Here is a 27,980-nt window from a genome sequence, read left to right on the forward strand (position 1 = left end):
GATTTTTCTAAAGTATCTGACATCATATATATATATATATATATATATATATATATATATATATATATATATATATATGGACATACAAGGTATCTGTCTGCTAGTGATCATAATGATAATGTTCCCTGGCTCCATAATGTCGGACATATTATGTCCGACATGGAAGATGCGGACAGAAAACAGCTGCAGTAACTTGCAGCAAAGGTTCTAAGTTCTAACGCAAGTCCATGATGCTGTGAGCACATGAAACGCCCCAAAAAACTAAAGAATCTGGGAAGCGCTTATGAGAACTACAAATCACATATATTTAGGGATCTATCAAATCCATGTATCTGCATTGTTCAGTGCCGTTTTAAGGTTACATAAGGTCTAGATTAGGCCTATGCATAGTATGACTCAATGTTTGTATCCTCCAAATGTTCTAGATGACCTGCTACGTTTACAGATCAGGTCATACAGCTTGCCGATTATAAACCTACGTCCAGAGTTGTGCATCCCTGGCTTAATTCAACTGTGAATTAGTGCAAATAAAAGAAACCCACTCTAAGGAATCTTTGTAGATGTATTCCTTCTTTTGCGACTTTCAGCTAACACATCTTCAACCTCCCGGAGTGCACCACGCAGGTCAGAAGCAAACGCAAATGAAATACGTTCCCAGTTGTGTGATCTCCGAGTCTGTCACACTGTGGTGCCCTTGTCCTTGAGGGTGGAGACCTTCAGAAAAAACCTTCGAGTGCTTCTTCTGTAGCGCGGCTGCATGAAATAGAACAGAATGGGGTCCAGGACGCTGTTCATGCTGGCGAACGGCCTGGTGCTTTTATAGATGATGGAGAACAAGTTCCTGGTTTCGCAGGGCGCGTTGGGCAGCGTTCGCACCAGCAGGTACATGGTCTTGGTCAGGTGGAACGGCAGGAAGCTGACGGCAAACACCGTCATGGTGATCAGGATCATACGCACCGCCTTGTCCCGTTTCTCGCTGCCCGCCATGGAGACACCGTCGTAGGACGCCGCCGGGCGGCAGAGGTGGCGGGCCATCCGGCAGTAGCACACCACGATGCCCAAAAACGGCAACAGGAAGCCGAGGCACGTCAGGGCCATGCCATAAGGGTAGTAGTCGGACGACTGGTCCGGACGACTTAGGTCATAGCACACCGTGCGGTTACGCTGGATCCCCGTGGAGGCGAAATAGAAGGTGGGGCCGCACAGGAGCACGACCACGAGCCAGACGCCACCGCAGATCAGCCAGGCCAGCCTGCGGCCGCCCTCCTTGGGCCAGGTGGCCAGCGGGTGGCAGATGCCCACGTAGCGCTGCATGCTGATGCAGCTGAGGAACAGGATGCTGCCATGCAGGTTGCTGTGGGGAAAACAACAGGAAACTAATCACTGTCACTGCAAACACTGGGCCATTATCTCAATGTTAAAACTTTGTTTTTGTTTTTCGTAAATGAATGCCTTACTTGATCATACTACAGTGTCACACAAAAGTATAAAAAGTAGCAGATTTGCAAGCTTGAAACTAGGCTCGAAACGAGGCACATTTCAGGAAATGGAACAAATAACATGTGTTGCCATTTTTGCAAAAGTTAAAAACTGATTAAATCATGTAATATTTTCCCATCGCTTTTTTTTCAATCAAAATGCATCACGACGTGTTGTGAACTTGTGAGCTAATAAATCAGCTCTGTTGCTACTTTTGTGCATTCAAAAAAATCTCTCTAACATTGATATATGGAGATGCGTTACTGGCCAACAGACAGTGACCATATGGTGTCATATTGAATGAAATACCAGCAGTGAAAGGGGGTATTGTCTCATGTGGTTGCTAAATCTTTCCTCCATCCATTTTAGCACATTGCAAGGCGCATTGGATAAAGGCGCTGTGTAAATGAACCAATTACCATTTGCAAAGATATATAACCGGTCAGATCTCTCACTCACCTGTAGAACTGGAAGCGCACCAGTTTGCAGGCCAGCTCGCCGAACGGCCAGTAGTCGTGGCTGGCGTAGTTGTAGATGAGCAGGGGAAGTGACATCACGTACAGGAAGTCGGCAGTGGCCAGGTTGAGCATGTAGATGTTGCTCTTGGACATGTTGGCTCCTCGTGACCTCCATATCTTCAGGATGACGGCGGCGTTGAGAGGAAGGCCCAGCAGGAAGACAAAGCTGTAGACGGCCGGAAGCAAGACGCGCTTGAAGTCCTCCTTGTAGGTGCAGCGTGGACCGCCCGACCTGAAGGAAAGGCAAATGAGCACGATTCAACAACGAGGCAATTAGCCCTTCGCTAAATCACATCCCAAACAGCGATTGTCCAATGCCAATCCAAATATTTTAGCATCTGTTGCTATGCAGGTAAAGCTTTCGTCAACTCATAGCTGTCAATGTTATTTTGCATGGATGTATTGTTGGCTTAACGTCGAGAAAGTTACATGACTGACCCTACCACCCAGGTGATGACAATAATACTAATGACCGTAGTCTTACTGTGCAACATGAAAACACCTGTCGGGTGGTCGTTAAAAGTTGACTTCTCCCTCTGTCATTTCCTCGTATTTCTAGTTTATTTAAATAATGCCATGCAAATTTGTCCAGTGCATAGCCTACTGCAGGCCTGGTTGACTAGATTTAGAAGACATTTTGATGCTTTTGCTTTTTACTGAAATGATCGATTATTTATATGGAGAAATCCTGTCATAAGGACAGCTTGCCTTGTCTCCTCGCTGCTAACGTGCCTATTGGACAGTCAAGGACAAAGTGGGGAGGGACTTAGCGAAGGGCTAATTCAAGCAAAGAAAACACATTACAAAAATGACCTTTGAATTCAGCAAAATGAAAGGGAAAAAAAGTTAAACATCTATTCAGGACACAGAGCAAAAACACACAATAGAAAATAGTAAGTAATAGAAAATAAACACGCTGAAGAAGAATCAAAATCAACCACATTACAGGCGTAAATAAGTGGGTAAAATTTGTTTTTGCGCAAGCTCCATCATTTTGTTGTTTTCCTAACATTAAATAAGCATGTCAAAGACAACATAAAACTAAATCTAGATCTACATATTACACATGGCATAAGACCAGCAGATTACAGTATGTACCTGTCATGAGGTTAAGCATAAAGTGAAAGTAGTAACACGTTAGTAGGTCCACTTAGCGGGGATATGGGTATGAGATTAGTCATAAGGTGAAAAAACAACATAAAATCTGCATTGTTACTACATGTAGTGTACACTACATGTGGTGTATGGGTACACAAAAGTAGTGCTGCAACTATCGATTATTTTCTTTGCTATTATTCTGTTGATAACTTTTTAGATGAATCAAAGTGCCTTTAACTGCCTTAAAAAGATATAGGCTACATAGATATATTTTTAAATAACGAATCTAATTAGTATTACTTTATACTTCGTTGTACAACAGTGTAATGGAAGAATTGTGAAAATAGCCGATCTACAAGCTCACAATCACAACGCGTTGATCTGTTATTTCTCTCTATTTCTACGTTTTTTTAACTTATAATACATGCCCAATATAGGGATTGATTATTAATCAATCATTTGATTAAATGATTATTATCGATTATTTAAGCAGATATTGTAGCAGCATTAGTAATAGTAATATAGACAAACAATGAAATAATAATGTACAAATAACGGTGTACAATAGCAACAGTACAGTACACCGATCTATCCAGTAGAGGACAGTGTGATTCCACACAATAGCTCACTTTCTACACAAAGTGAGCAATGTGACTCTAAATACATTACTTTCTAATCTACACCCTTCCTTTCGCCTATTTAATGTTGATACCAGTATCCAAGAAGCTGCTAATGCTGCCTAAAATACTGGTATCGGTAATGGCAATCCGATACCACGTCATTTATCACATGATGATTTTTCATTTACAGTAAACAATTATTTGTATTTTATTTTGAATGCTCCAGTTGATGTTGCGCTACTGTAATGACCTGTTGTACTGTTTTAGTGAACTGCACCTTATGTATTATACACTGCACCTCCCGTTACTTTATTTGAGTACATTAATGCCCTATACCGTGTCATACTCAGAGCCATAGAGTAAGACAGAGTTACGCAAACTCCGTTCACTTCATGGGGCCAGTCCAATGGCGGCTCTTCTACATATACTTCTATTGAACATGGGGATAACCGGAAGTTTACAGTGGGCCACATCTTCAGACCATGATCAGTTAAATTATGATAAATGCTCAGATAAATGTCATCAAGACAGATTCTGAAAACAGCACACATGGGAACCCAGAAGGAAGTGGACCAAACAAGAGTCCCTTTTTTACCTAATGGGTTCCCAGATTAACATACATTTTTGCCGGTATCACAATGAAGAAGAAAAAACAATCACACTTGTTCGAAGTGAGGGGTGCTCTATTGACTATTATCTTGCACTATATTGCATGGCCCACAGGTTGAGGATCACAGATGAAAAATGAATATGAGCATGTGAAGTCACCTGAAGAGGCTGATGTTGTGGTAGAGATCTTCTATCAGGTCGAGGTCGTCAGGGGTGGGCTCTGGTGAGGAGAAAGTCCCGGTGAGGAACATCTCCGTGGAGAAGGATTCCACAGATGGCACCGACATGGCAGCTAGCTTCACATTCTGTGGAACACAGAGAGACACAGGCTTCTGGTTTTCTTGGGTAGAACATTGACACAATCAGTGGTGGACAAAGTAAGTAAGGACAAATTACGAACTGTTACTTTTCAGGATTCAAATAAAAAAAATGGCAAATCTACAACCTCAAGCTTTCTTTTGATGCTTTTGTGTGACACTGTAGTATGATCAAGTCGGGCGTTAGTTAGAATATGGAGATAACTTAAGAGGTTTTTGCCCGACGCAGCAATGATATCTAGGATCCAGGAACCAGGATCCTTCGTATTCCCAACGGCCGTCTACCTCCTGAGCCACGTGCTCAGGAGGTAGATTCATTCATTCATGGCGCCCGCTGGACAAGTGGTCCAGGCACATTTTGGCTTTGGCCTGACGGCACGTTGCGTGTTCAAGTCCCATTCATGACGACCTTTGCTGCATGTCTCTACCATTCTCTCCCTCTCCCTCTTTCCTGTCCATCTTCACTTGATACCATCAATAAATGCAGAAAAGCAAAAAAAAAAAAAAAGATTTAATTGAATTCACCACCACCACCGTCCACCTGCAACACCATCACTCACACCGGTGCCCAGATGCATCACGGGTGAAAAGATGATTTAAGACACCCTGACCGAGGCAGTCTCAGACAGATTGTGACTCACTGCATTTCACAATCGGCATCCCTTCAACTGTAGGCTGTGCATGTGTGTGCGTTCCTTTGTGTGTGTGTGTGTGTGTGTGTGTGTGTGGGGGGGGGGGGGGGGGGGGGGGGGGGGGCTGGTGAACTGTGACGCAGACATTTCATAATAGAGTAGGAGGTAAGAAGGCGACGGGAAACAAAGAAAGATCATATTGCACCATGCTGCCACGTGGGCAGAATGGAGAGTTAACACCGCGTCTAGACTGGAGCAGTGTAAGAATAATGCCTGATTGATTGAGTTGCTTGGCACAGCTGCCAAGCAACTTCAACCTAATGCCAGATTTATAGTTGGTGTCACAATGGGGCCATGACAAATTAAGGAGGATGCAGTGGCAGTGTACAAAGTTACAATCAGTAAGACGCCTAAAGGGCGAGGTCGCGTGCACGGCTGCACGCATCCGCCTGGGTGACAGCAGACTGCTGGGTGAGCGCTGGTGCTTTGGCATGGGGGGTCAGATCAACATATGGAATTAATTCTGTTCTGACCATGGAGCGTGCCTTGAGTGTGCAGGGTTTGATGAGGTCATATCAACATATGGAATGTCAGAACAGGTCAGCTCCATATATGGAGATCTAAGCGTGGCGGCGGGCTGCACTAATAACTTTGGGGCAGGCCCGTCTAGAGTTTAAATGCAGGCTGTGCGTGTGTGCACAGCCTATGCCAACAGTACACTGCTCCATGGATGCAGCACCCTGTTGGCCAGGTGTAGCTAATCAGTGCTGATTACACCTCGATTCGTCGTCTATAGGTTCTGAGGAGGAAACACAGAAAGGGGAGTACCGCTACACTAGACACAGCTACACAGGCCCTGCAGGCCAGTCCAAAGGGCATGTGACATTAGTCGCGCACTGCTGTAAAGCAAATGCAAGCTCACAACACGTCACAACACGTCACGCTGCGATGTGCTTTGAGCTTGTACACGTACAGTATACTTGCTTGCCAACGGTGTTCGCAGTGGTGGCAACAAAAGTGCATTTAAACAAGTACTCTACTGTACAAATTTGTACAGTACTTTCCTGGATGGATGCTGCTACATCAGAATACTATGAGCGGTACTAGACATCAACCAGGATGAGCATGTAACAAACAAGCATCTGTATGGGGGAGGGCTACCAAGGGTGAGTGAGAAGATAGTGGCCACTGGCCAGGAGAATGAGGAATGAGACACATTTACTGACTCTCTGTCAGTAAATTGATGTAATGGGAGAAAACAGAAGCATATATCATGAGAGCACCCTGCACCCAACAACTGCAGTACAGTACCAATGTGGACGTACTAAAGACAGACTGGTGAGCAGCCAGATCATGTATGGACGATGGAGATGACTGAAGAAGAGCTACAGGTATACTGTATACTTTATATCGCTACTCTGCTACATTGTACAAATGTACTTTTGTACTTACTTTTGTACTGTGCAAATGTACTTACCATTACATTTATTTGATGCCTTTAGTTACTTTATGGTTGATGTTAACTCCATAAAATATAAACAAACTAGAAAAAGTGCCCTTCCGGGCACAGGTCTCCACCAGGTTATCCACAGATCCGTGCAGTTAGAGGTAAAAACACTTTTCGGCCAGTTATAGCGCCACCTTGAGGCTGAGTTGAAATTGTTCATGTGGCATTTCGTCCTGGGCCTAGTGGGAATGTGGGTGCACAATTTGACGGAAATCACGCGATGTGTTCATGATTTGCAGCATTTTGTTTGAAACTGAGCACTCCTGTGAACTTTGGAAGCCAATCTTAACCAATCAGGATGGAGTCTGATAAATCTGAAAGACCCGTTTCGTTGAATGGCTCTAGAGAGACTGTGTACCAATTTGCGTGATGTTTGGACAAAATCTGTAGGTGTACTGTGCAAAAACTTGTTTTGCACAAAGCGGCCTCCTGGTGGCGCTATAACAGGCCGTTCTGGAAAGTTTGGGGCAGAGGTTCATCGTTGGCATCCAGGGAGTGTGTGTGCAAAATATGGCATCGACCGGGTTAACGGTGGCCGAGATTAGCTGTTCACGGACACACACACGGACGGACGGACGGACGGACGGACGGACACACACACGGACGGACGGAGTGCAAAACATACTCTCCCCACATGCCTTCGGCCTGGTGGAGACAATAAACTAAGTAGGTTATTAAGAAATCAGTTAAGATAATATAATAATGATTTAGTTTAGTTAGTTTAGTTACGATAAGCCCCTCCTTCATAGCTGCAACATTAACTACACATAATGCATCAATCAATAGTTATAGTATAACAAATTGGTAAAAAAAGTAATGTGCATTATTCTGAAATTGTCATTCTGCATAATAAGTACATATTGCGCTTTAAGTATATCGTCTCTGCTCGCTGGAAACCGACAGAGATGAAGTACCAGTACAAGCTCAGAACATGTCGCTTGTGGATCTGCTACTTTTTCTACTTTTGTGTGACGCTGTAGTCTGATCAAGTAGGGCGTTCATCTTTGAAAAAACACAAAAAGAGATGAGGTTTCTGCCCGACAGCAACGATATCCTTGCGTCAATGACAATGTAGGGTCAAACTGAGTATACACACAATATAGTAACTTGTTTGCACACCGTATTGTACACTTATCCTTAGATAAATATTGAAAGATTCAACTGAGTGCTGCCCGTGTTTAAATAGAGATTAGTAGGGCTGTCACGATCATAAACATGTACTTGAACGATTAACTGTTACACACATAATTGCGATTAACAATTGAATTGTGTTTTTGCCATTAACCATTGGAAGATATGAATAAAAAAGGCATTTATTAGGCTTCATAAACATTTGTACAGGGCAGATATGAAAAATAAAGACGTTACTGACTTATTTAATAAGTGCACTCTAAATAGAAATAGCAGATCTACGAGCACACACTCAACGTGAGAGAGTACGGTAAATTGGCTCTTTCCACTATTTGTGTTGTTTAAAAATGTATCAACATTTATCAACATGGAAATGAATATGACAATTATGACAATTGATCAAAAAATATTAGTGATTATCTCAAATAATTGCAATTAGGCGACAAGCATAGAGATTAGTAGTACTAAAATGGGGCTCTCCTAAGTGATCCAGTGATGAACTTTTGCTTCACATCATAATTCTAATTAAATCATATCAATCATCAAAATTAAATCATACCAATCATCATAATTCAAATAATCACATTCCAATTGTCAATGTTGCTTCGTCATCTCCTTTGTAGAAAAGCAGTATGCATACGGTATAGCTTACTTAACCCATTCTGACCGGGCACCCATTTTGGTGTCGGCATCATGTCGTGCTTTAGCTATTGAAAAATAGCAGATCTACAAGCTCATATCGCGCCACCGAGTGGCGCGATACGAGCTTGTAGGTCTGCTATTTTTTGAAAAAAATCGAAGAACGACTGACATTTTTAGAATCTGATCTCAGGTCAGAATGGGTTCGTCAGACCAGCGTGTGTCCAGTGGAAACCTCGTATGAATCTGATCTCAGGTCAGAATGGGTTAAGCACTATTACAGCACACAGACAGTACTTAAAGGCGCAATCATTGTGTGTATGCAAGTGCGTGGATACACGTACCTGTGCAATGTGCATGTATGTGAATGACACAGACAGACAGACAGACAGACAGGGTGGGTGTGTGTGTGTGTGTATATGTGTGTGTGTGTGTTGGCCACGTTTCCAATTTGCAGCGCCCTGGAGGCTTTCATTACCTACAAAGCAAACAGCAATCATCGTCTTATTGGCACTCTGCATGTGTTGCAATGTGCGTACGTACATACGTGCGTGCATGCGTGTGTGTGTGCGTGTGTGTGTGTGAGGGTGTGAGTGCAAGTGTAACAGTAAGTGAGAGTGAGATGGTGCAGACTGCGTCTGCCTCTGTGGATGAAGGGTAGCTATAAACAAACGGATGAAAAATTCAAGTTAAAAAGGTTAATAAGGTTTTGGGCCGCCACAAGTTGCCAGAACAGCTTCAAATACCAGATTTCACAAGTCTGTGGAAATGGACAGTACTGGAGGGATGGAACACCATTCTAACAAGAACATATTCCCTCATTTGGTATTTTGATGATTGGTGGTGAAGAAGAGAGCAAACACATTATTCCAAAATCTCAAGGTGTTCAACTGGGTAGAGTGATTGAGTGATCTTACTCCCATCTCTACTGAAATGTTTCAGCATCAACTCTGTATTGATTTATTTGTACTCTTTGGTCTCATCAACTTTGAACAACATGGCGCGCAATGTCGACAAGACCAAAGGGCTGGTCGTGGGCTACAGGAGGACAGGCCGAGAGCGCTCCCTCGTCCACACAGAAGGAGCTGCAGTGGAGAGGGTCAAATTCCTGGGAGTTCACATCACTGAGAAATTCACCTGTGGGCGTATAGATTGAAAGGGTCGCGAAGAAAGCACAACAACAACGTTTCTACTTTCTCATGCAGGCGCCTGAAGAAGTTCGGCATGGATCCCAACTAAGGGCCTTCTACAGAGGTACCACCGAAAGCATCCAGACCCTTATGTGATTGCGCACATAAGAGTAACAATTCCTGATGAACACGCATCATTTTCATACTTGCCAACAGTGTGTGAAAGAAGGGGAATTAGCACAAAATGGTAGAGCGCTCGCTTAGCATGCGAGAGGTAGTGTTATCGCCTGCATTCTCGCATAAATATTTAAACGCTGTATGGTCCACTTACAGTTGTAAATCCACTGGGGTCTGGGCGGGGGTAATCCACTGGTCCACTTCCTGGGGCTGTGCGCTAAACAAATACGCCAAATACTATGAATATGACTATGGGTTCACACTTGCCATTTTATATTTTTACGTATAGCAACAGTGAAAACAGCACATTATAGGTAAACAGTGCTCTGATTTTACATTCCACAGACCAGCAGACAGAGTGCTCTGGCCACGATCGGATGTTTAGACAGAATCAGATATCTCGTGTTGTGTTTATAGATGGTTGTGTGAGAAATGCTGATAATAAAGTGCTTCTGGGAGCTTGAGATCAGTGTGCGGACTGCCTTCCTTCTTCACTTATAGACGGTTGCGTCCTCTCTCAAACAAGCACTGAAAGCAAACTCCCCCTGCCCGAAAGTTTCATTTACCTGCCAGGGGCATGTGGGCTGCGGGGCAACTGATTGATTGATTGAATAGTTTATTAGACAGAATGTATAAACAGCAGAGTAGTGAGAGTACAGTCAAACACTCCAGTCAAAAAGGGATAGCAGCACCAAAAAAGGTCTTTGCAGTCTGGTTTCCATTTAGGCCCTATGCAATCAATTCATAGACTAGTGTCGACGGCGCCTGCTATTTGAAGCTGTGCCTTGTGGTTCGCTGTATTCACAGCAGCCTGAGCTGACCTGTAGCACCAGTACCATATAAAAACATTGATACTACTAATGGAACCACAGCAAAGACAAAAGGTCACTTAAGACCTGTTGGCAAGTTTCCATTTAGACCTGAGACCGAGTTTTCTGAAAACCTTCAAGTGTAAGTTACAAGTAAGACGCGCAAACGCGGGAAGCGAACGCAGCTTGTGTGTGTGTGTGTGTGTGTGTGCTACAGCTGCGCCCTCTGGTGGCGGGTGGGTGGTGTCACAGCGGGACAGACACACAGACACACAGACACACAGACATGATCTGCAGGGTCTCATAGTTAGTGCTCAATGCATTCGCAATAAACGAAAGTTCAACTGAGAGGTGGAACTAGACATCATCCAACTGCTCCAATCAGATCAACGTAACCCATGCCGGCGCTCCTTTAAAAGGGCGCCTCCTCCTTCCCTGCCCCCATGGTTAGCCCCATGGGGGCAGGCTCAGGAGCCCCCCCGCCTTCGCCAGGCAGGATCTGAGCCGAGGCTCCGGCCCGTTCCTCATGGGGCTTACGCCAAAGCTCCTCCACCATGCCGTGCACCAGTCATTTCATTCAGTCATTGCAGTTCTGTCATTCATGTTTATCAATGTCCATTCATTCAACCCATCCATCCTTGTAAACTCTCTCCCGCAATAAATCATGCTTTAATACATCCTCCGCATTGTGTAATTTCTTATAGTTGAAATTCTTAGTAAAAAAATAAAAATAAATGATGTCGCTATACAAGACACAGAGGTGTATGACACAGAGGTGGCCCCTGTCATAAACAACATATGGTCTAAATGGATTAAAACACACTTAATTCAGGATAAAGGCACGCTCAACTCAGACATAAGGGTTCAGGCGTGTGCTGGGTGCAGATTCAATGAGAACGTATAGGAAGAGAATAAAATCTGCACTCTCAGTAGTAGTTAAGAGTCTTGTTTAATAATGTTGAGGGTCCGCAGCAGCAGTCAAACCTAGGGATGGAGCTCGTTATTATTTTATTGATAACGATCACCTTATCGATCAGGCTTATTGAGCCGGGTTCTTATCGAGCATTTTCTATTATTTTGCGGAAAAATGGGAGATAATAAATTCTGAACAGAACCAGTATATTTTACTAGGGCCTTCAACTACAGTACTTAACAAACGTCAAACGAAAGGCAATTGACCTTTTTACCAATAAAATAATATTAAAGGAACTGTTAACTGGTCAATACTGTATGTGTACAGAGTCTACAGACAGTGACTTTAAACACGTAATGATGTTTACTCTGTTGGCAGGTATCAATACACTTTTAGACATGTTTGTGCCAGCGTGGGCGATTATCTTGATCGCCTCTTGTCTTGATTGTTTAAACATGACGTCATGGGCTGCTATGCTCGATAACAGGCTTGATAAGCCCAAAGCTTATTGATAACGGGTACTCAATAAGCTTGTTTTCTGATCGGTTATCGAGCTCCATCCCTAGTCAAACCAGACAAACGCGTTTCGGCGCACAGGCCTTCGTCAGTGTCAGAATTACACAGAATTACGCAGAATAATATAACTTGTTTGTCTGGTTTGACTGCTGCTGCGGATCCTCAACATTATTAACTAATTTATTGCGGCTAGCTGTTAAATCCCAGTTCCAGGTGCCACCATACGCGTTCACTTTAAAAGTCGAAGTTTGCCCGTCCCCCCACCCCCCACACACACCCCCCACACACACTCGAGTATCATTGGCACAAGCACACACTGTTTACCTTTCGTCAGAAGCTTTTACATGGCGGGAGTGTCGTGGTACAAAGGCACAAATTAATTCAAAAATTTGGATGGCAGAAGATCCACCAAGTACGTCTGAAAATCCTCCTTTCAACTGCTTTACACAGTGATTATATTTTCAATCCCATAGCTGGAGCGGTGGGGCGTTGCCGTAGCAACCGGACCAATGTAAAAACCTTCCGTGGGACTCAACCATTATATAGACATAGAGTATACGATGGGGCCTGGGATATGACGTCCCCTAGCGTCGGGGTCCGTAAATATACGGACATGGGGAAGAAAGAATTAAACAAGACTCTTACTACTACTGAGAGTGCGGATTTTATTCTCTTCTTAAAACACACTCAAACCAGTAATGAGGGCCCAGGCCGTAGCGTAACGGTCTGGGCACCGGACTGGTGATCCAGTCGCGGTGTGCCGCGGGTTCGACTCCCGAACCCGACACGGCCTTTACCGCATGTCATCCCCCCATCTCTCTCCCGTTTCCTGTCAGCCTACTTTCTATCCCTTAAAAAATCAATAAAGGCGTAAGCCGCAAAAAAATATCTTAAAAAAAAAAAAAAAAAACAGTAATGAGAAGGTGCTGCTGACCACGGGAGATAACTGTTTCAAAGAAAGGTGGTGTCGCACCACTCGTAGCCACGATGCAATAACGTGCACCGTACAACGCCTACATGTAAGAGAGGTAGCAGTATCGATGACCACATACTTCAAAAAGCTCAGTCCCCAATACAAGAAAAGTGCCTCTTGGTTTAATGGAATTAAATGGCAAGTAGTATTATGAATCATTGCATATTGCTGACACATTCTTGGCTTGAACAGTGCCAGTATCGTTTTTGAGCCTGCGTGATCCAGAGAGTTATGTCAGATCATAAGCTACTGGCGTCAGAATATGTACGGGACAGTTGCAAACCCAATACACCTGCAAAATGCTTTGAGCTTGTAGATCTGCTACTTTTGATATTGTGGAATTTGAATCCTGAAAAATAACAGTTTTGGACATAATGAGGTTTCCACCTGACAGCAATGATTTGATGAATGTGCTAAATATGCGCTGGGTCACCTGGGTGACATTAAATGTGGACTTCTATTACCGCAATCCTATTTATAACGCCTGCTTACTGTAACGTGACTACAAACTGAAGTCACGTCATATAGAAGAGAGATGTCAACATCTTCAGCACCTACCAGCCTGCCTGCTTATTACCGAGCTCGCTTGGCAAACATGGACTGCACAGTAAGACAATCAACCCCCCCCCCCCCACACACACACACAGTGTGCAAAACTGACAATTTTCTCTTTGTCTCTCAACCTATAGGAAGTTGGAACCTATTCGTAGAGTGGTTCAGTGATTTGCCACAGCAACATGGTGTGCCTTGGGATTTTGTGATATGATGTTATTATTGCAATAACTATACAAAAAGGTTATTAATAATTCTTGTTTAAATGTATTTACTATAAGTACTCCCCCCCCCCCCCCCCCAATACAATCTATATCCTAAAGCCCAACAAACTTGGTATTCCTAACTCTCTCTCTCTCTCTCTCTCTCTCACTATATGCACGCAGCACTGATATAACAGGCCGCAGCGCAAAATGTTTACGAGTTTATCGAGATGAAAGTCCCTACTCCCCAATCCCCACACAGTGACAGCTCTCCATGTTTACGGCACGCACAGACAGACAGAATATTCTGTAGGCAAACTCAGTTTGACCAGATGAAGAGCCTTGGCTCGAAACGTTGTCTATAAATGTATCTATTGGAGCATATGAGTGTGCGGGTTCCCTTCTCTTTTCCCTGTAAAATGTACAAAAATAACAGCAAATCTACTGTGAGCTCACAATGCCTTATATCCCTTATAAGTAGGCATATTATTATAATAGTAATAATAATAATTAATCATAATAGAGGCAAAGGTCTGAATATATCGATATTGATTTTAAGTCTTATCCCTCTAGATCAGACACAGGAGGAGTCCGGCATCTGGCTTCATTAGCTGTCTGTCTGCCTGACTGTCTGGCCAGAGAGCTGCTTGGAGGATGTTGTTCATTGATACTGGATACACAGATGGATACACAGAGATGACTTCTGAGACCTCAACAGTGTGATAACCCCCCCCCCCCCCACCAAGGCAGAGTGGAAGGCTGTTGATTGGGGCTAAGGAGGGCAGGGAGCAATTAATGTCCAATTAAGCTCCTGTATATCATCTGTTAATTCCTCAACCTTATCACCTTATCAATGATTCATGCATCCCATTTCTATGTCTTAGTGTCGCATGCACACGTGCACGCACGCACACACACACACCAGGGAGGAGTACAGTACAGTACAGTACAGTATTTCACCTCAGATCTACAAGCTCACAACGTGTTGCTGTGCATAACGTGACAAAGTGGTTCTCAACAACTACAGTACAACTACAGTATACGAAGAACAGTACAGTACAGTACAGTACAGAGTACAGTACAGTACAGTACAGTACAGTACAGTACAGTACAGTACAGTACAGTACAGTACAGTACAGTACAGTACAGTACAGTACAGTACAGAGTACAGTACAGTACAGTACAGTACAGTACAGTACAGTACAGTACAGTACAGTACAGTACAGTACAGTACAGTACAGTACAGTACAGTACAGTACAGTACTACGATATACTTATAATCCTACCTCTCGCATGTCCACATCCATCGAATCAATAATTCATGCATCCCATTGCCTCACTGTCTCTTGGCCAGAATGCCATGCGCACACGCACACGCACACGCACACACACACACACACACACACACACACACAGAAATGCATTACACACAGATGCACACATAGGCATGTAAGCAAGCATAAGTACCTTACGGATGCACACACACAATACACACACACACACACACACACACACACACACACACACACACACACACACACACACACACACACACACACACACACACACACACACACACACACACACACTCACACACACACTCACACACACACACACACACTCACACACACACACACACACACAATGTTCCCTTGAAGAGAGAACACCATCTGGAGAATAGGGAAGGTAGCTTATGTTTTATTACCTTATCTGATCTGATGTTCTCTGGTCAGTCAGGTATACTCTCCATATGTCCATGAACACACTGGAAGGAACTACTTCTTAACGAGCAGAGAAGTCAGCTGTACTCCTCCAAGTAGCTACTTGTTGGGAATGCAACGGCCAGCCTGCCTCTCTCTCTCTCTCTCTCTCTCTCTCTACCACTGATTTAAAGGAGCACGTCACCCTTCTTTCAGTCCCATGCCATTCAGCCAGGGGTTTGTTTCTCAAAGATGACTGTTGATTATCCATTGCTTGTTACCCGGCTTGGTTGATGAAGGTTTGATTCTGATTGGTCAATCACTGAAATCGGTTATTTTTCAATAATAGGCAATGCAGTAACATAATACTGATTAATTTTTTATCAACCTACCAGAGCTTTAGTGAGCTAACCTGGAATAATGTAATGGGCTATCTTTCTTTACTGTTAGCAGTAAATAATAGATTTTTAAGCATTACATCCTTTAATAAATCAATGAAATAGGCTAGCTGCATTACTTTTTGTGTCAATGTAGTAATTGATTTATTAAGTAGCTGTGGAATAAGCAGTATAATGAATGTTGAGCAGGTCATTGTTTAGAAATAATTCCCTTCAGGGTGATAAAGAGCTCTCCGCTTCGTGTCAGGATCTAAACAGCCTGTTTACCTATTCTCTGTCTTAGAGGTGTACTGATCATTTACATCATAGTGCACAAAGGAGCCCCTCTGGTCCAGTTACAGTAAATTAATACTCTGTGGGCTGTGGATAGCTCAAAATGTACCTGCCACCGATGAGGTCACCGCAATGACACCTTCGCCACTAGAGCATTTAAAATATAAACAGAGGTCAGGACAAAGAGAAAAGTGAAAGAGGGAAACGCTTTAACCACTTAAACCATACAGTACGTATTTGATCAGAGTCACCTATTTTGGCTATACGCTAAATATATTTATAATAGATTAACTACAAGCTCACAACTCATCATGACGTGTTGTGCGCTTGTAGATTTGCTATTTTTTGCAGAATGTTAGGCCATAAAGGGGCCACATTTATACTCTTGGAATTAAATTAACTAATTTTATAGGGTAGCTGGATAGTAACCGCAATGTTGCCAGTGCGAACCCGGGCTCCCCCAGAGTTAGTGTCGAAGTGTCCTTGAGCAAGACACTTAACCCCTAATTGCTCCTGATGTGCTGGTTGGTGCCTTGTGTGGTTTCCGCCACCATCGGTGTATGAATGTGTGTGTGTGAATGGGTGAATTGATGCACAATCTATGCAAAGATAGACTACACAGTGACAGTACACACACTAAAAGGCTGGAGGATGCCCACATGTCTCTCTCTCTCTCTCTAATCTACTTGACTAGTGACATCTCAAGGACACAAACAGTCTATTATTGTCTAGCGCGCATAAATTGTTTTCTACTCATTCTATTATTGTCTAGGGCTCATACATTGTTTTCTACTCATTCTTGTGTGGCATAATTTTGGCCACATGTTGACACAAATCTGAGCTTCTGCAGGTTTGCTCTAACAATTTAGTCCAGAAGCCTCAGACTGCTAAAGTAGCACTCAGCATTGTGGTGGTGGCTGTGATGTCATGGGTCTGTGGCCCCAAAGAATACATGAGTGCTGCATAGTGACACAGAGATATAGAATAATTTACACAATACTGTTCCCACTACGAAATAGTTGGTGATACATTACATACAATATCACAGGAACACTACAGTAAATGTTCTCAATTATCTTAATCTAAGCGATTAAGTATGAGTGTACAGTACAGTACAGTACAGTACAGTACAGTACAGTACAGTACAGTACAGTACAGTACAGTACAGTACAGTACAGTACAGTACAGTACAGTACAGGTCACTTCTCCTAGGATGGGTAAAATACACCACAGTACAACCAATAGCTGCCCACTGCTAATACGATGGGTAAAATACACTACAGTACAGTACAACCAACCAGCTCACTGCTCCTAGGATGGGTAAAACAGAGGACTGATTTTACATAGGCTACTTACTGTACAATATACTGTGCAAATACGCTGTACAGTAAGAACATGGAGTTGGGACGAAATTATTATTATGCTTTGCATTGTGAGTCTCCGGACAAACAACTTTACTTGCGCGCTCTGCTTGCGCAATTAATTATGTACTGGCCATATATGGAGCGTACATGTCTAGAGTGTACAGATCAACATATGGAATGTCAAATGTCAGAACAGGAAGGACGGGTGGTAAAGGATCAACATATGGAATGTCAGAACAGGTCAGCTCCATATGGATATCTAAGGGTTTGAGGTCAGATGTAGAGTTGCTGGTCGGCTCCATATAATTTATGCAGATTGCAGATCCAGTCTTCTCCATGTATGGCTATCCAGGGTTAGATGAGGTAAGTGTCGTGATCTTCATATATAGAGATGGCCATATATGGTGGTGTGACGTGTCACGAGGTGTGATGTCATGAGGTCACGAGGTGTGACCATATGGAGGTGTGATGTCACGAGGCGTGACCATGTATGGAGGCATGATGTCACGGTGATGTCACGGGAGATGCAGGTTTTCATAGTAAATGCGACCTATGGTCGCAAAATACAAGCAATACAAAAGGCCAAATAATATACACACTAATCTAAATACAATACATGCACCTACTATTACTCATTCCCCCACTTCCTCCCCACTTCAGTGGTTGCCAATGTGAGCAGGTTCCTTTCACTCATCACAATGTGAGTTATTGCCTGCAGCTGTGCTTAATATTCAAAACATCTGCTATAGCCTGTCATTATGGTTTATGTGTTGGGAGCATCCAGCTAAACCAGTCACAACGCTGCCAGGAACACAACCACAGGCCAATCCTGTGTTCAAATGGATCCTGTGTTTATCATTAGTCACAAGCACTTGTTAATACTTTACGTACTTACTTACGTAGGCCCGTCTCTCCCAGTGGAGCATAGTCCATCAACGACTCTTCTCCATCCAACGTGGTTTTGGGCTGTTCTTTCTGCCTCTCCCCAGCTGATTCCCTGTCTCTTCAGCTCCGCCTCAGTGTCCCGCCTCCAGGTGTTCTTAGACCGCCCTCTCTTTCGCTTCCCCTGGGGGTTCCAAGTCAGTGCCTGGCGCGTTGTACTAGCTGCCGGTTTCCTCAAGGTGTGGCCAATCCATCCCCACTTTCTCCTTAGGATCTGTTTCTCCACTGGTTCCTGACTCCCTTTCCTCCAGAGTTCTTCACTTCTGATTTTGTTAATACTTTGCATTGGTTAAATATTTATAAAACGACTACTTTCTCTCTTTAGGTCGTCCTCAGACGAGCCCTCCATCGTAGCTTCCAGTCAGCCGGGTTCTCCATACATCTGGCCAGCTCGTTGGTGATTTACGCTCCTGCATCGTTCTTGAGTACATCTTTATATAAATGTGGGACATCCTCGTGACCGGGGCCCGTGTGTTGGTTCCATAGACTGTAAAAAATATGGACAAAGCGTTCCCCGGGTCTAACATGAACGTAAAATGAAGCCTGTAATAATATGCTAATTCCTGATGTAAGTCGCCATCTTTGGTACCAGCTGGCCATTGGCTGGCTCCGTTTTGTATACCAGCTGGTCATTGGCTGCCCAGACAACGAGGCGGGACTTCCCCCCTTCTTCTCCGTTGGTTTTTATTTTGACTCGAGTGGGTGGGGAATCCCGATCATAGACTGTAACGGTAGCCACGCCCCTCAGAACATACGCGACTTTATGGTCATTTTTTTAATTAATGGGACCATAATTTTCCAAAAAGAATATTATGACATTAGAAATGAGACTTTAAACTAGTGACTGGAAGAAGAAAGTATTCATGACCATGTTTATTAAGGTAATACAGTCTAGGTGAAGTTGGGCCAAAATACATGGGCCTCTATGGAGCTATGGGGCTTTTTGGGTCCAGTCCAGCGCCACAACAGGCCATTATATGAACTACCGATTTCAAATGAGGCTTCACGAAATATCTGGCTGACTGCCCCCCTGGTTGGTTCCCATTTCCCACAGCACTAGTTTGCTGGCTGGCAGCTGTTGGTGTCCTGCTAAAGACACTTTCACTTTCACATAAAAGATAATAATAATACATTCAAAAGTAAAATGAATATACAATTTAGTTTGTAGTTTGTCTATTTTTTGCTACTTTGCTACTTTTGTGTGTGACACTGTAGTATGACAAAGGTAACTTACGAAAAAATCATAAAAATGTAAAATATAGAGATATGAGGTTTCTGCCAGACAGCAACGACATGCTGATCAATCATCAAGCGTGCGCTGGTCAAACACTAGTCATAAATACCAACAGAGGACAGGCTGTCCACATCATCAGAAGACAGTGTAAATCAATCTGCTGCACCATAAATAGATGGCTACACTGTTGAAGGGCACACGCTGTGTACTTCTTTAACCACTTAAACCCTGCTACTGTACTTATCTGACCAGAGTACCCCAGGGGTCTATGCTACATACAGCACCACACATGTTTCACTCGTACAGGCAATCTGGGAACCCATACATTCAGTACAAATCACACCTGTGTGAACTGAGTGGTGCAACTCCCCCCTCCCCCCCCCCCCCCTCTCTCTCTCTCTCTCTCTCTCTCTCTCATTAGCAGACAACAGTGCAGCACTATCTCTCTCTGCTTCTGGCACAACAGCACCCCTACTGGTACTAGTCATACTGGTGCTCATGCTCATGGCCACATACATAGGCGGACACATAGGTGAACACGGACATTGCTGTTCCTTGGAGTGGTTGCACCACTCAAAAATTAGGGCCGGGACTTTAACGCGTTAATTGAGATTAATTAACTACAGAAAAATGAACGTGTTTAACGCATTTAATCGCACCTTTTTTTCCACCGCTGAACATTTCTCACTGGGCTCGTTTCTTGTATTGAATTGGCTGCCTACTCTCTACACTCTGCTCCATAGAGTGAGGCGAGCAGCAGCAGCAGTACACTCTACTACAGGGTACAGGGCCGTCAGAAAACCCAAACCCAAATGAATCGAATAACCCATTCTGACCTGAGATCAGATTCATACGAGGTTTTCCACTGGACACACACTGGTCTGATGAACCCATTCTGACCTGAGATCAGATTCTAAAAAAATGTCAGTCGTTCGATTTTTCAAAAATAGCAGACCTACAAGCTCGTATCGCGCCACTCGGTGGCGCGATATGAGCTTGTAGATCTGCTATTTTTAAATAGCTAAAGCATAACATGATGCCAACACCAAAATGGGTGCCCGTTCAGAATGGGATAAAGAAGCCGCTTATATCGCTTTTGCTCCATGGATGGGACATTTAGATGTAAAAGCTATCGGATGGACGCGTGGATAGCGGCATGGCTGTGTGCAATGTCAGAGGGAAAGGATCCATACTGTATGACCAACGTTAGCTTCCATGCTATCTGCTTCAGCTTGTCTCACAGGACACCGGAGACGCGCGGTGATTTCACCACAGCACGAAGCTGTCAAGCTGTCCTCGATGCGAAACATACTGAAGTAGCAAGCGTGGGAATTCCGTGGTCAGACAATGGTCTGCCCCAACCTCATGTGAAATGTTTCCCCCCATTTGAGTATTCATATACACACTGAAGTGAAGACACCTTATATACTGTAAGCACTTGCTACACTTCATCCTCATTCTGTGTTGCCTAGAACTGGAGGTCTGAAAAAAACAGTAACATTATGAAGTACATTTTTGTGATGTCACTGAGATGTACTTCATAATGTTACTGATTTTTTTCAGACCTCCAGTTCTAGGCAACACAGAATGGGGGGGGACATTCTTATTATATCCACACAACAACTCTAAGGTATATTAATGACAGTAAAATGTTGCAAATGAGTGGAATCCCGTAGTCACTATTCACTGGGATACCAAAAAAACATTTGAAAAAAAAGGTTTCTCACTGTTCTCGGGTTGAATATTGATATGCGATTAAAATGCGATTAATCAAGATTAATTCATTACAAAGCCTCTGATTAATTCGATTATTTCTTTAATCGAGTCCCAGCTCTATCAAAAATATAAATTAGTTTGGGGGCAGCACCTCCTTTTGTGTAGTAACAGGAACTTGGTTTGGTTAGAAACTAACTATAAAAATAGCTTTATATACCATTAAATTAGACTTCCATGACAGGCAATATACACAACATATTTGGCTGCAGAACTGCAGTCAAGACAAGTATTGCACTCAGTGTTGTAGGCAGGTCTAGAGCCTGACTGATTTATCAACCTGCCAAAAAATATTGGCCACTTTCCACTAATGAATATACAGTAAGTTGTTGCAGTGATGGCTTGCATTATGCTCACTTTCTCTTAAAGTGTAAATGACTGGAGTGTCTAAGCCCTGTCATCACAGAAATATTTCCATTCAAAAGTCTCACTGACGTTTAGTCTAAACCGTCTTTATCATATATCATATATCACTGCTACGCCGATCCATCATAGCCCGTAGCACTTACCCCACCCCCTTAGATAGCATTTCTGTAGACGTAGATAGCATTTGATACAGACTTATAGCATGTTATGTAGACAGCACTATAATTGCATTGTATGTAGTCATAGCACATCATAGTACATAAGTATAGCATAGATGTATAGTTTATATGTATAGTTTCATCATATAGATATTCCACTGTTACTTTCTTAGCTTACGCATGTTTCATGATAAATGTTCTTATGTGATGTATTCCCATGCTTTTTGTTCTTGCTTAATGTAAATCGCTCTGGATTAAGAGCGTCTGCTAAATGCCTAAATTGTAAATTGTAAATTGTCTTTGGGCACTGGAAAAGTGCTATATAAATTTGAGATATTATTATTATTATTATTATTAAGCTATTCAATTGTTCAATATATATTAGAACTCTGTTCTAAAACAACAATAAATTAACATCATAAACTGGCACGGAAAAAGTACTATATCCAGAAGCCTACAAATCACAGACTTTATTAAAAATAACAAAATAAATATCATAAATGATATTAGCAATAGAGAATGCCAGGAACATAACAAAAATAAATAGAAAGCCTGGAACATAGTTATTTTTAACCCATTCTGAGCGGGAACCCCTTTTGGTGTTTTACCCCTTCAGGCCAGGAACACATTCTTGGGTTCTGTACAGTATGCACAGTATTCAAAAATGTAAAAAAAAAATGATGCTGCTATATAAATATTTTAAGTTTTTCAGAAAACTTAGGTCAGGATTTAGAGGCGTTTTCAGAATCGGCCTCAGGCCTAAATGGGTGGATTTCTGAATGGTAACATAAGCTTTCTGTATGTCCCAGTGGGCACGGTTCTGACGTCAGACTTCTGTGTCCCATTTGATTCCAATCATCATGCTAAAAGACAATAGGCCCACTGGCCCAGACATGTCAAGCTTAGGCGGAACTCTGAGTTGTGTAATATCTGATAATAATATAGATCTATCACTGTTGGACGGATACCTTGTATATAAAATGTAATTATTGTCTCCACCAGGCCGAAGGCATGGGGGGAGAGTATGTTTTGCACTCCGTCCGTCCGTGTGTCCGTCCGTGTGTCCGTGTGTGTGTCCGTGAGCAGCTAATCTCGGCCACCGTTAACCCGGTCGATGCCAAATTTTGCACACACACTCCCTGGATGCCAACGATGAACCTCTGCCCCAAACTTTCCAGAACGGCCTGTTATAGCGCCACCAGGAGGCCTCTTTGTGCAAAACAAGTTTTTGCACAGTACACCTACAGATTTTGTCCAAACATCGCACAAATTGCTACACAGTCTCTCTAGAGCCATTCAACCAAACCGGTCTTTCAGATTTCTCAGACTCCATCCTGATTGGTTAAGATTGGCTTCCAAAGTTCACAGGAGTGCTCAGTTTCAAACAAAATGCTGCAAATCATGAACACATCGCGTGATTTCCGTGAAATTGTGCACGCACATTCCCACTAGGCCGAGGACGAAATGCCACATGAACAATTTCAACTCAGCATCAAGGTGGCGCTATAACTGGCCAAAAGTGTTTTTACCTCTAACTGCACGGATCTGTGGATAATTTACTTTTGTTGCCCTTTTATCCAACCACCAGATGAAGGCAAGCTGCAATGTCCTACATTCCTATCCTGGTGGAGACCTGTGCCCAGAAGGGCACTTTTTCTAGTTATATCCATATTTCATAAAGATTGCAGAATTTTAAACTTGGTCGTATGATCATTTTCACACAAAAGTAGCGAAAATATTAAAGCGATCTCCAAGCCCACAGTTTGTAAACTTGTAGATCTGCTTATTTTAGCTTTTTTTTTTTACGTTTGTCTATTTTGTTGTGCCCAAAATAGAAAAAGTGCCACAATTTTTGCAGTTTTTCATGTGTCTATGAGGTGACAGTACTTCATTAGACACCCTGGAGTCGTTTTTATGTGCAATGGTGTATTAACTTTGTAATTAGGGTTTCTTCCTGGAGAATGAACCCTTGACAGTCAAACGGGCCAATGAAATAAACAGTCATATAGTGACACCACACTACCAGCCCCTCACCTAACCTCTCCCCCTTTATCATACAACAGCTGTGGGTGCGGCTTCAGTTCAGGCGGATCACCACCCATCACCATCCACCAGGCAAACCAGGCATACTTAATGAACTGATGAGGTGCCCACATAAAAACAACATTTTAACAAATACTGTACACTTTTCTGAAAGAATTATACATCCTTATATAACAATAAGAACTGATGATCATGTTTTAGGGTGTTTTTAGGGCACTATGTAACTTTTGTTTATGACTGTCTCAAATGTAATGTTGTCCAATCTGTATGGTAGAGCATGTTACTTATAACTAATTGGGGTGGTTGCATGTCTCAGGTAAAACAATGTTTTATCTGATTTAATTCATCCCCTGGGCAAGCAGAGCCTGCCTGCCTGCTGGCAGGCTGTATTAAAATGTTCAGCACTTTCTACAGGAAACAGGGTTCAAATCCTGGGTAGAAGGGAAAAGTTACATAGTGCAGCTTTAACAAGAGCTTGTGGCTAAATAACTACATCGGATCCATTGGAAAGCAGCTTCTTATTTCCATTTCCTGAAAAGTGACAGTTTGGAGTGGACATACAAGGTTTCCATCTGACAGCGACGATATAATAAGGAGGAGAAGCAGAAATAAAGATCAGTGAGAACGTCTGCAGACTGATGCTTTAACTCAGGGTAGCCTACCCCAATAGGCGGCCCACGGGCCATTTGCGGCCCACAGAGCGCCCCCTTGTGGCCCATGAAATAATTTCCAAAAAAAAAGAAAAAAAAAAAATATTTTTTTTTTTTTTTTTTTTAAGGGTCCCAGATATAAATGGCATTAAATGGGGGTCAGTAGCCTATGCATGTCAAACTGGGCATCCTTTTCAAATGGGGTCTTGCCCTGAAAATGAATTTTCAGGGCAAGACCTCGACCTCGCGCGTGCAGATCGGCCCCCAGCCTGGTACGCTAGTCAAAATATGGCCCTTGAGGAAAATTAATTGGGGAACCCTGCTTTAACTGAATCCAAGTCCAAGCTTAGGACAGTAGTAGTACACACACAATACTTCTACTCCATCAGCCGATTGGAGCTAATTTATTTGTTATTTATTTAACATTACTCATTAATTTACATCATTTTTCCTTTGAATGTTAAAAAGTTGCAGTTCACTAGAGTTCATGAGAGCATATAAACTATAATGGAACCAAACAGTCCCTTACCATATATGTCCATTCAGTTTCATTTGAGTTATGGGTTTTCTTGAAATGAAAACTTGAAAAGGTTTGAGAACTGGTCTAATTGTTGGTTTCAGCACTAGTTGCTAGTGAGTGTTAGTAGCAACTAGTGACATAGCTAATAGTTAGTTGCTCATGCTCATTATGTTTGCTCATGTTTTTGCCACTTACATTGTTGAACACAGAGGAGCTCTGTGTAACATTCTCTGGAATCTCCACAGTCCAATAATTACCATGAATCTACAATACATTAACAATCAGGCCATGACCTGACCTCTCTGTGGTGACTTGTCATGGTTTGCAGCCGAGAGGGGGCTAATGAATATCACTGTAGTCAAAACACAGACAGTCCACTGGACTGTACCATAAGGGTACAGTATACTGCCTTTAAAAGGCCACACTGAGTGGTCATTTGTCTGGCACTGAGGGAGAAAGCACATCAGACTGGTTTATTCATGTCATTATTCTTAAGTCCATTTGGCTTGTCCACCATGGATGTTTTTATTTAGTGCAATTTATTCCAGCCACTTAGCTTTTAAAGATATTTTTTTTTTTGCGGCTTACGCCTTTATTGATTTTTTAAGGGATAGAAAGTAGGCTGACAGGAAACGGGAGAGAGATGGGGGGATGACATGCGGTAAAGGCCGTGTCGGGTCCGGGAGTCGAACCCGCGGCACACCGCGACTGGATCACCAGTCCGGTGCCCAGACCGTTACGCTACGGCCTGGGCCGCCACTTAGCTTTTGAACGACTGCTCATCTCTCTCAATCTCTACCTCTCCTTCTCTCCAAATGTCACAAGTTTTCAAAGTGAGGGCCGTGGCTCCCAGGGGGACATCCCTGTTTTTCAAAGAAAGTTTTCTTTCTTTGTCTGTCTGTCTGTCTGTCTGTCTGTCTGTCTGTCTGTCTTTCTTTTTCAAAGCTCGTGAGCTATTTTCTGGGGTGGGGGTAAAAGTAATTTCTCAATATGGCTGTGGCTATACGTTTTATATGAACCTAACAGAAATAAGGTACAGTGAGGGCACTAACATGGAATCAGTCGGGTTCCAGATATTACTTTCAGCCAAGCAAATATGCAGGGATTCCGACTGGCTATACAGTCAACCTCACATGCCTGGCTGAATGGAATCCTGACTAACAAAACATTGTTAACTATGCTAACCAGGGTGCCCGGTGTGCCACTGAAGCAAGCTCCAACCGGAGCGTTCACTGGATGAGGCAAAGTTTGTTACTCCTATAAATCATTCTAGAACAACTTGTCCTGGAGAAGCAAACATCCATAAAGCCCGATGAAATAATACTGCCAAGATATACTACGATATACATATTAACTATAGTAATAATATATCTTAATAACTCACTTATGTTGTTGCTATGATAATGGACGGTTTAGCTTTAGTATGACTGCATGAACTGCCTCTCAGAAATACTACAAACCATTAACTGAAACCAGGAGAGTGATGACGCAAAACAAATCTATGGTGTGAAAATGCTTTCTATAGTTTCTTTCTTCACTGACCAAGGCCCTTTACAAGGGGATATGATTGCATTTTCTAGTCAATTAGCCTGTATAGGCCTGCATATGATACAGAACCACCTTTTCAAAGCATTTATTCAGGTAATGTATTTACTTGTGTATTTATTATTAAATTATTCTATTGATTATTATTTTTTACAACTGTGTGTATAGCAATCACGCAGTTGCATTCACAACAAACAGTGTTGGCCAGTTTCTCTCCAGAAACAATACGTCATGAATGATCTTGGTGCTATGGTGTGGGATGGGAATGCACTAATGCAGGCTGGGACTCATTCAATTTGTTCACAATAACATACAGTACAGTAGACTATAGCCTACAGCCCTACACCACAGGATGGCAAAGCAGATAAATTATGAATCTGATTGATATTACACAATACTCTTCTATGTAAACCGGTAGGCCTAGTGCCTAACTACATAATAATGGGTTATCGTTATATTGGAAGGGAATAAAGAGGAATTCATAAAAAAAATACTCTTGTTGGTTTACAAACAACAACCACACCATGAGCCAAAAGTGATCCAAGCCCACTGTAGGCTACTCGACGTGTCGGGTACATATTACATGAACAGAAATAACCTTCTTGACTACTAGACTTGGCATATTATTTGGCATAATGACAAACGCAACACGGTTCTATGGAACCTCAGTTCATTGGAATGTGCACATCACTGCTTTGTTGTTGTCGTCGAATGATTTTATTCTACATCATTCATAATAGCCGTTCTTAAAACAAATAAAAACAATACCGAGAGGAGAATACAACATATATGAAACCAGCCGAAAGCAGTAAATCTAAGGGAACTTACCTCGAATGGTAATTATGGCATTAACCGTCAAGTAAGTAAGTTGTCAACACGTCGCCGATGTGTGATTTGTCATGGCAAGCAGGTGTCTGTCCGCCTGCAGCCTCGTGTGGAGAACAATAAGTTAACAACTGTCCGAAAAGTCCTTAAACCGGTGAGAAAAATAAACACAAACAAACATTATAGCTACAACTGATGATCATCCGGACTCCACGCGCTGTTTGATACCATGCAGCACTCTACTGATTTGTGATTTCATCACGTTGGATCTTCTAATCTCACGCACCCCTCCAAGCGGCTCCAACGTTATGGCTCCAACCGCTAGCTGGCACTGCCGCCACTGCCCACCCCACACTGCAAACGCAC

The 27,980-nt window shown here is 42.8% G+C and overlaps 1 protein-coding gene across 4 annotated transcripts; it reads right to left on the reverse strand.

The window, feature by feature from the left end:
* p2ry6 (pyrimidinergic receptor P2Y6) lies at positions 1 to 27,944 on the reverse strand. 4 transcript variants are annotated; one of them, XM_083773438.1, is made up of 4 exons: positions 18,458 to 18,557; positions 4,484 to 4,629; positions 1,939 to 2,229; positions 1 to 1,354 (listed from the first exon to the last, which is right to left on the reverse strand). In XM_083773438.1, the coding sequence occupies exons 1-4, from the start codon at positions 18,482 to 18,484 to the stop codon at positions 679 to 681; spliced, it is 1,140 nt and encodes a 379-aa protein (XP_083629564.1). In that variant the 5' UTR covers positions 18,485 to 18,557; the 3' UTR covers positions 1 to 678. The 4 variants fall into 4 exon arrangements, with proteins under 4 accessions (XP_083629564.1, XP_083629567.1, XP_083629566.1 ...); XM_083773441.1 differs by having other exon boundaries at positions 2 to 1,354; positions 18,454 to 18,522; XM_083773440.1 differs by lacking the exon at positions 18,458 to 18,557 and adding an exon at positions 15,529 to 15,647 and having other exon boundaries at positions 2 to 1,354.
* Positions 27,945 to 27,980: the final 36 nt, after the last annotated feature.

This window comes from Protomyctophum parallelum, assembly GCF_964188405.1.
Source record: "Protomyctophum parallelum genome assembly, chromosome: 9".
NCBI classification, from domain to species: Eukaryota; Metazoa; Chordata; class Actinopteri; order Myctophiformes; family Myctophidae; genus Protomyctophum; species Protomyctophum parallelum.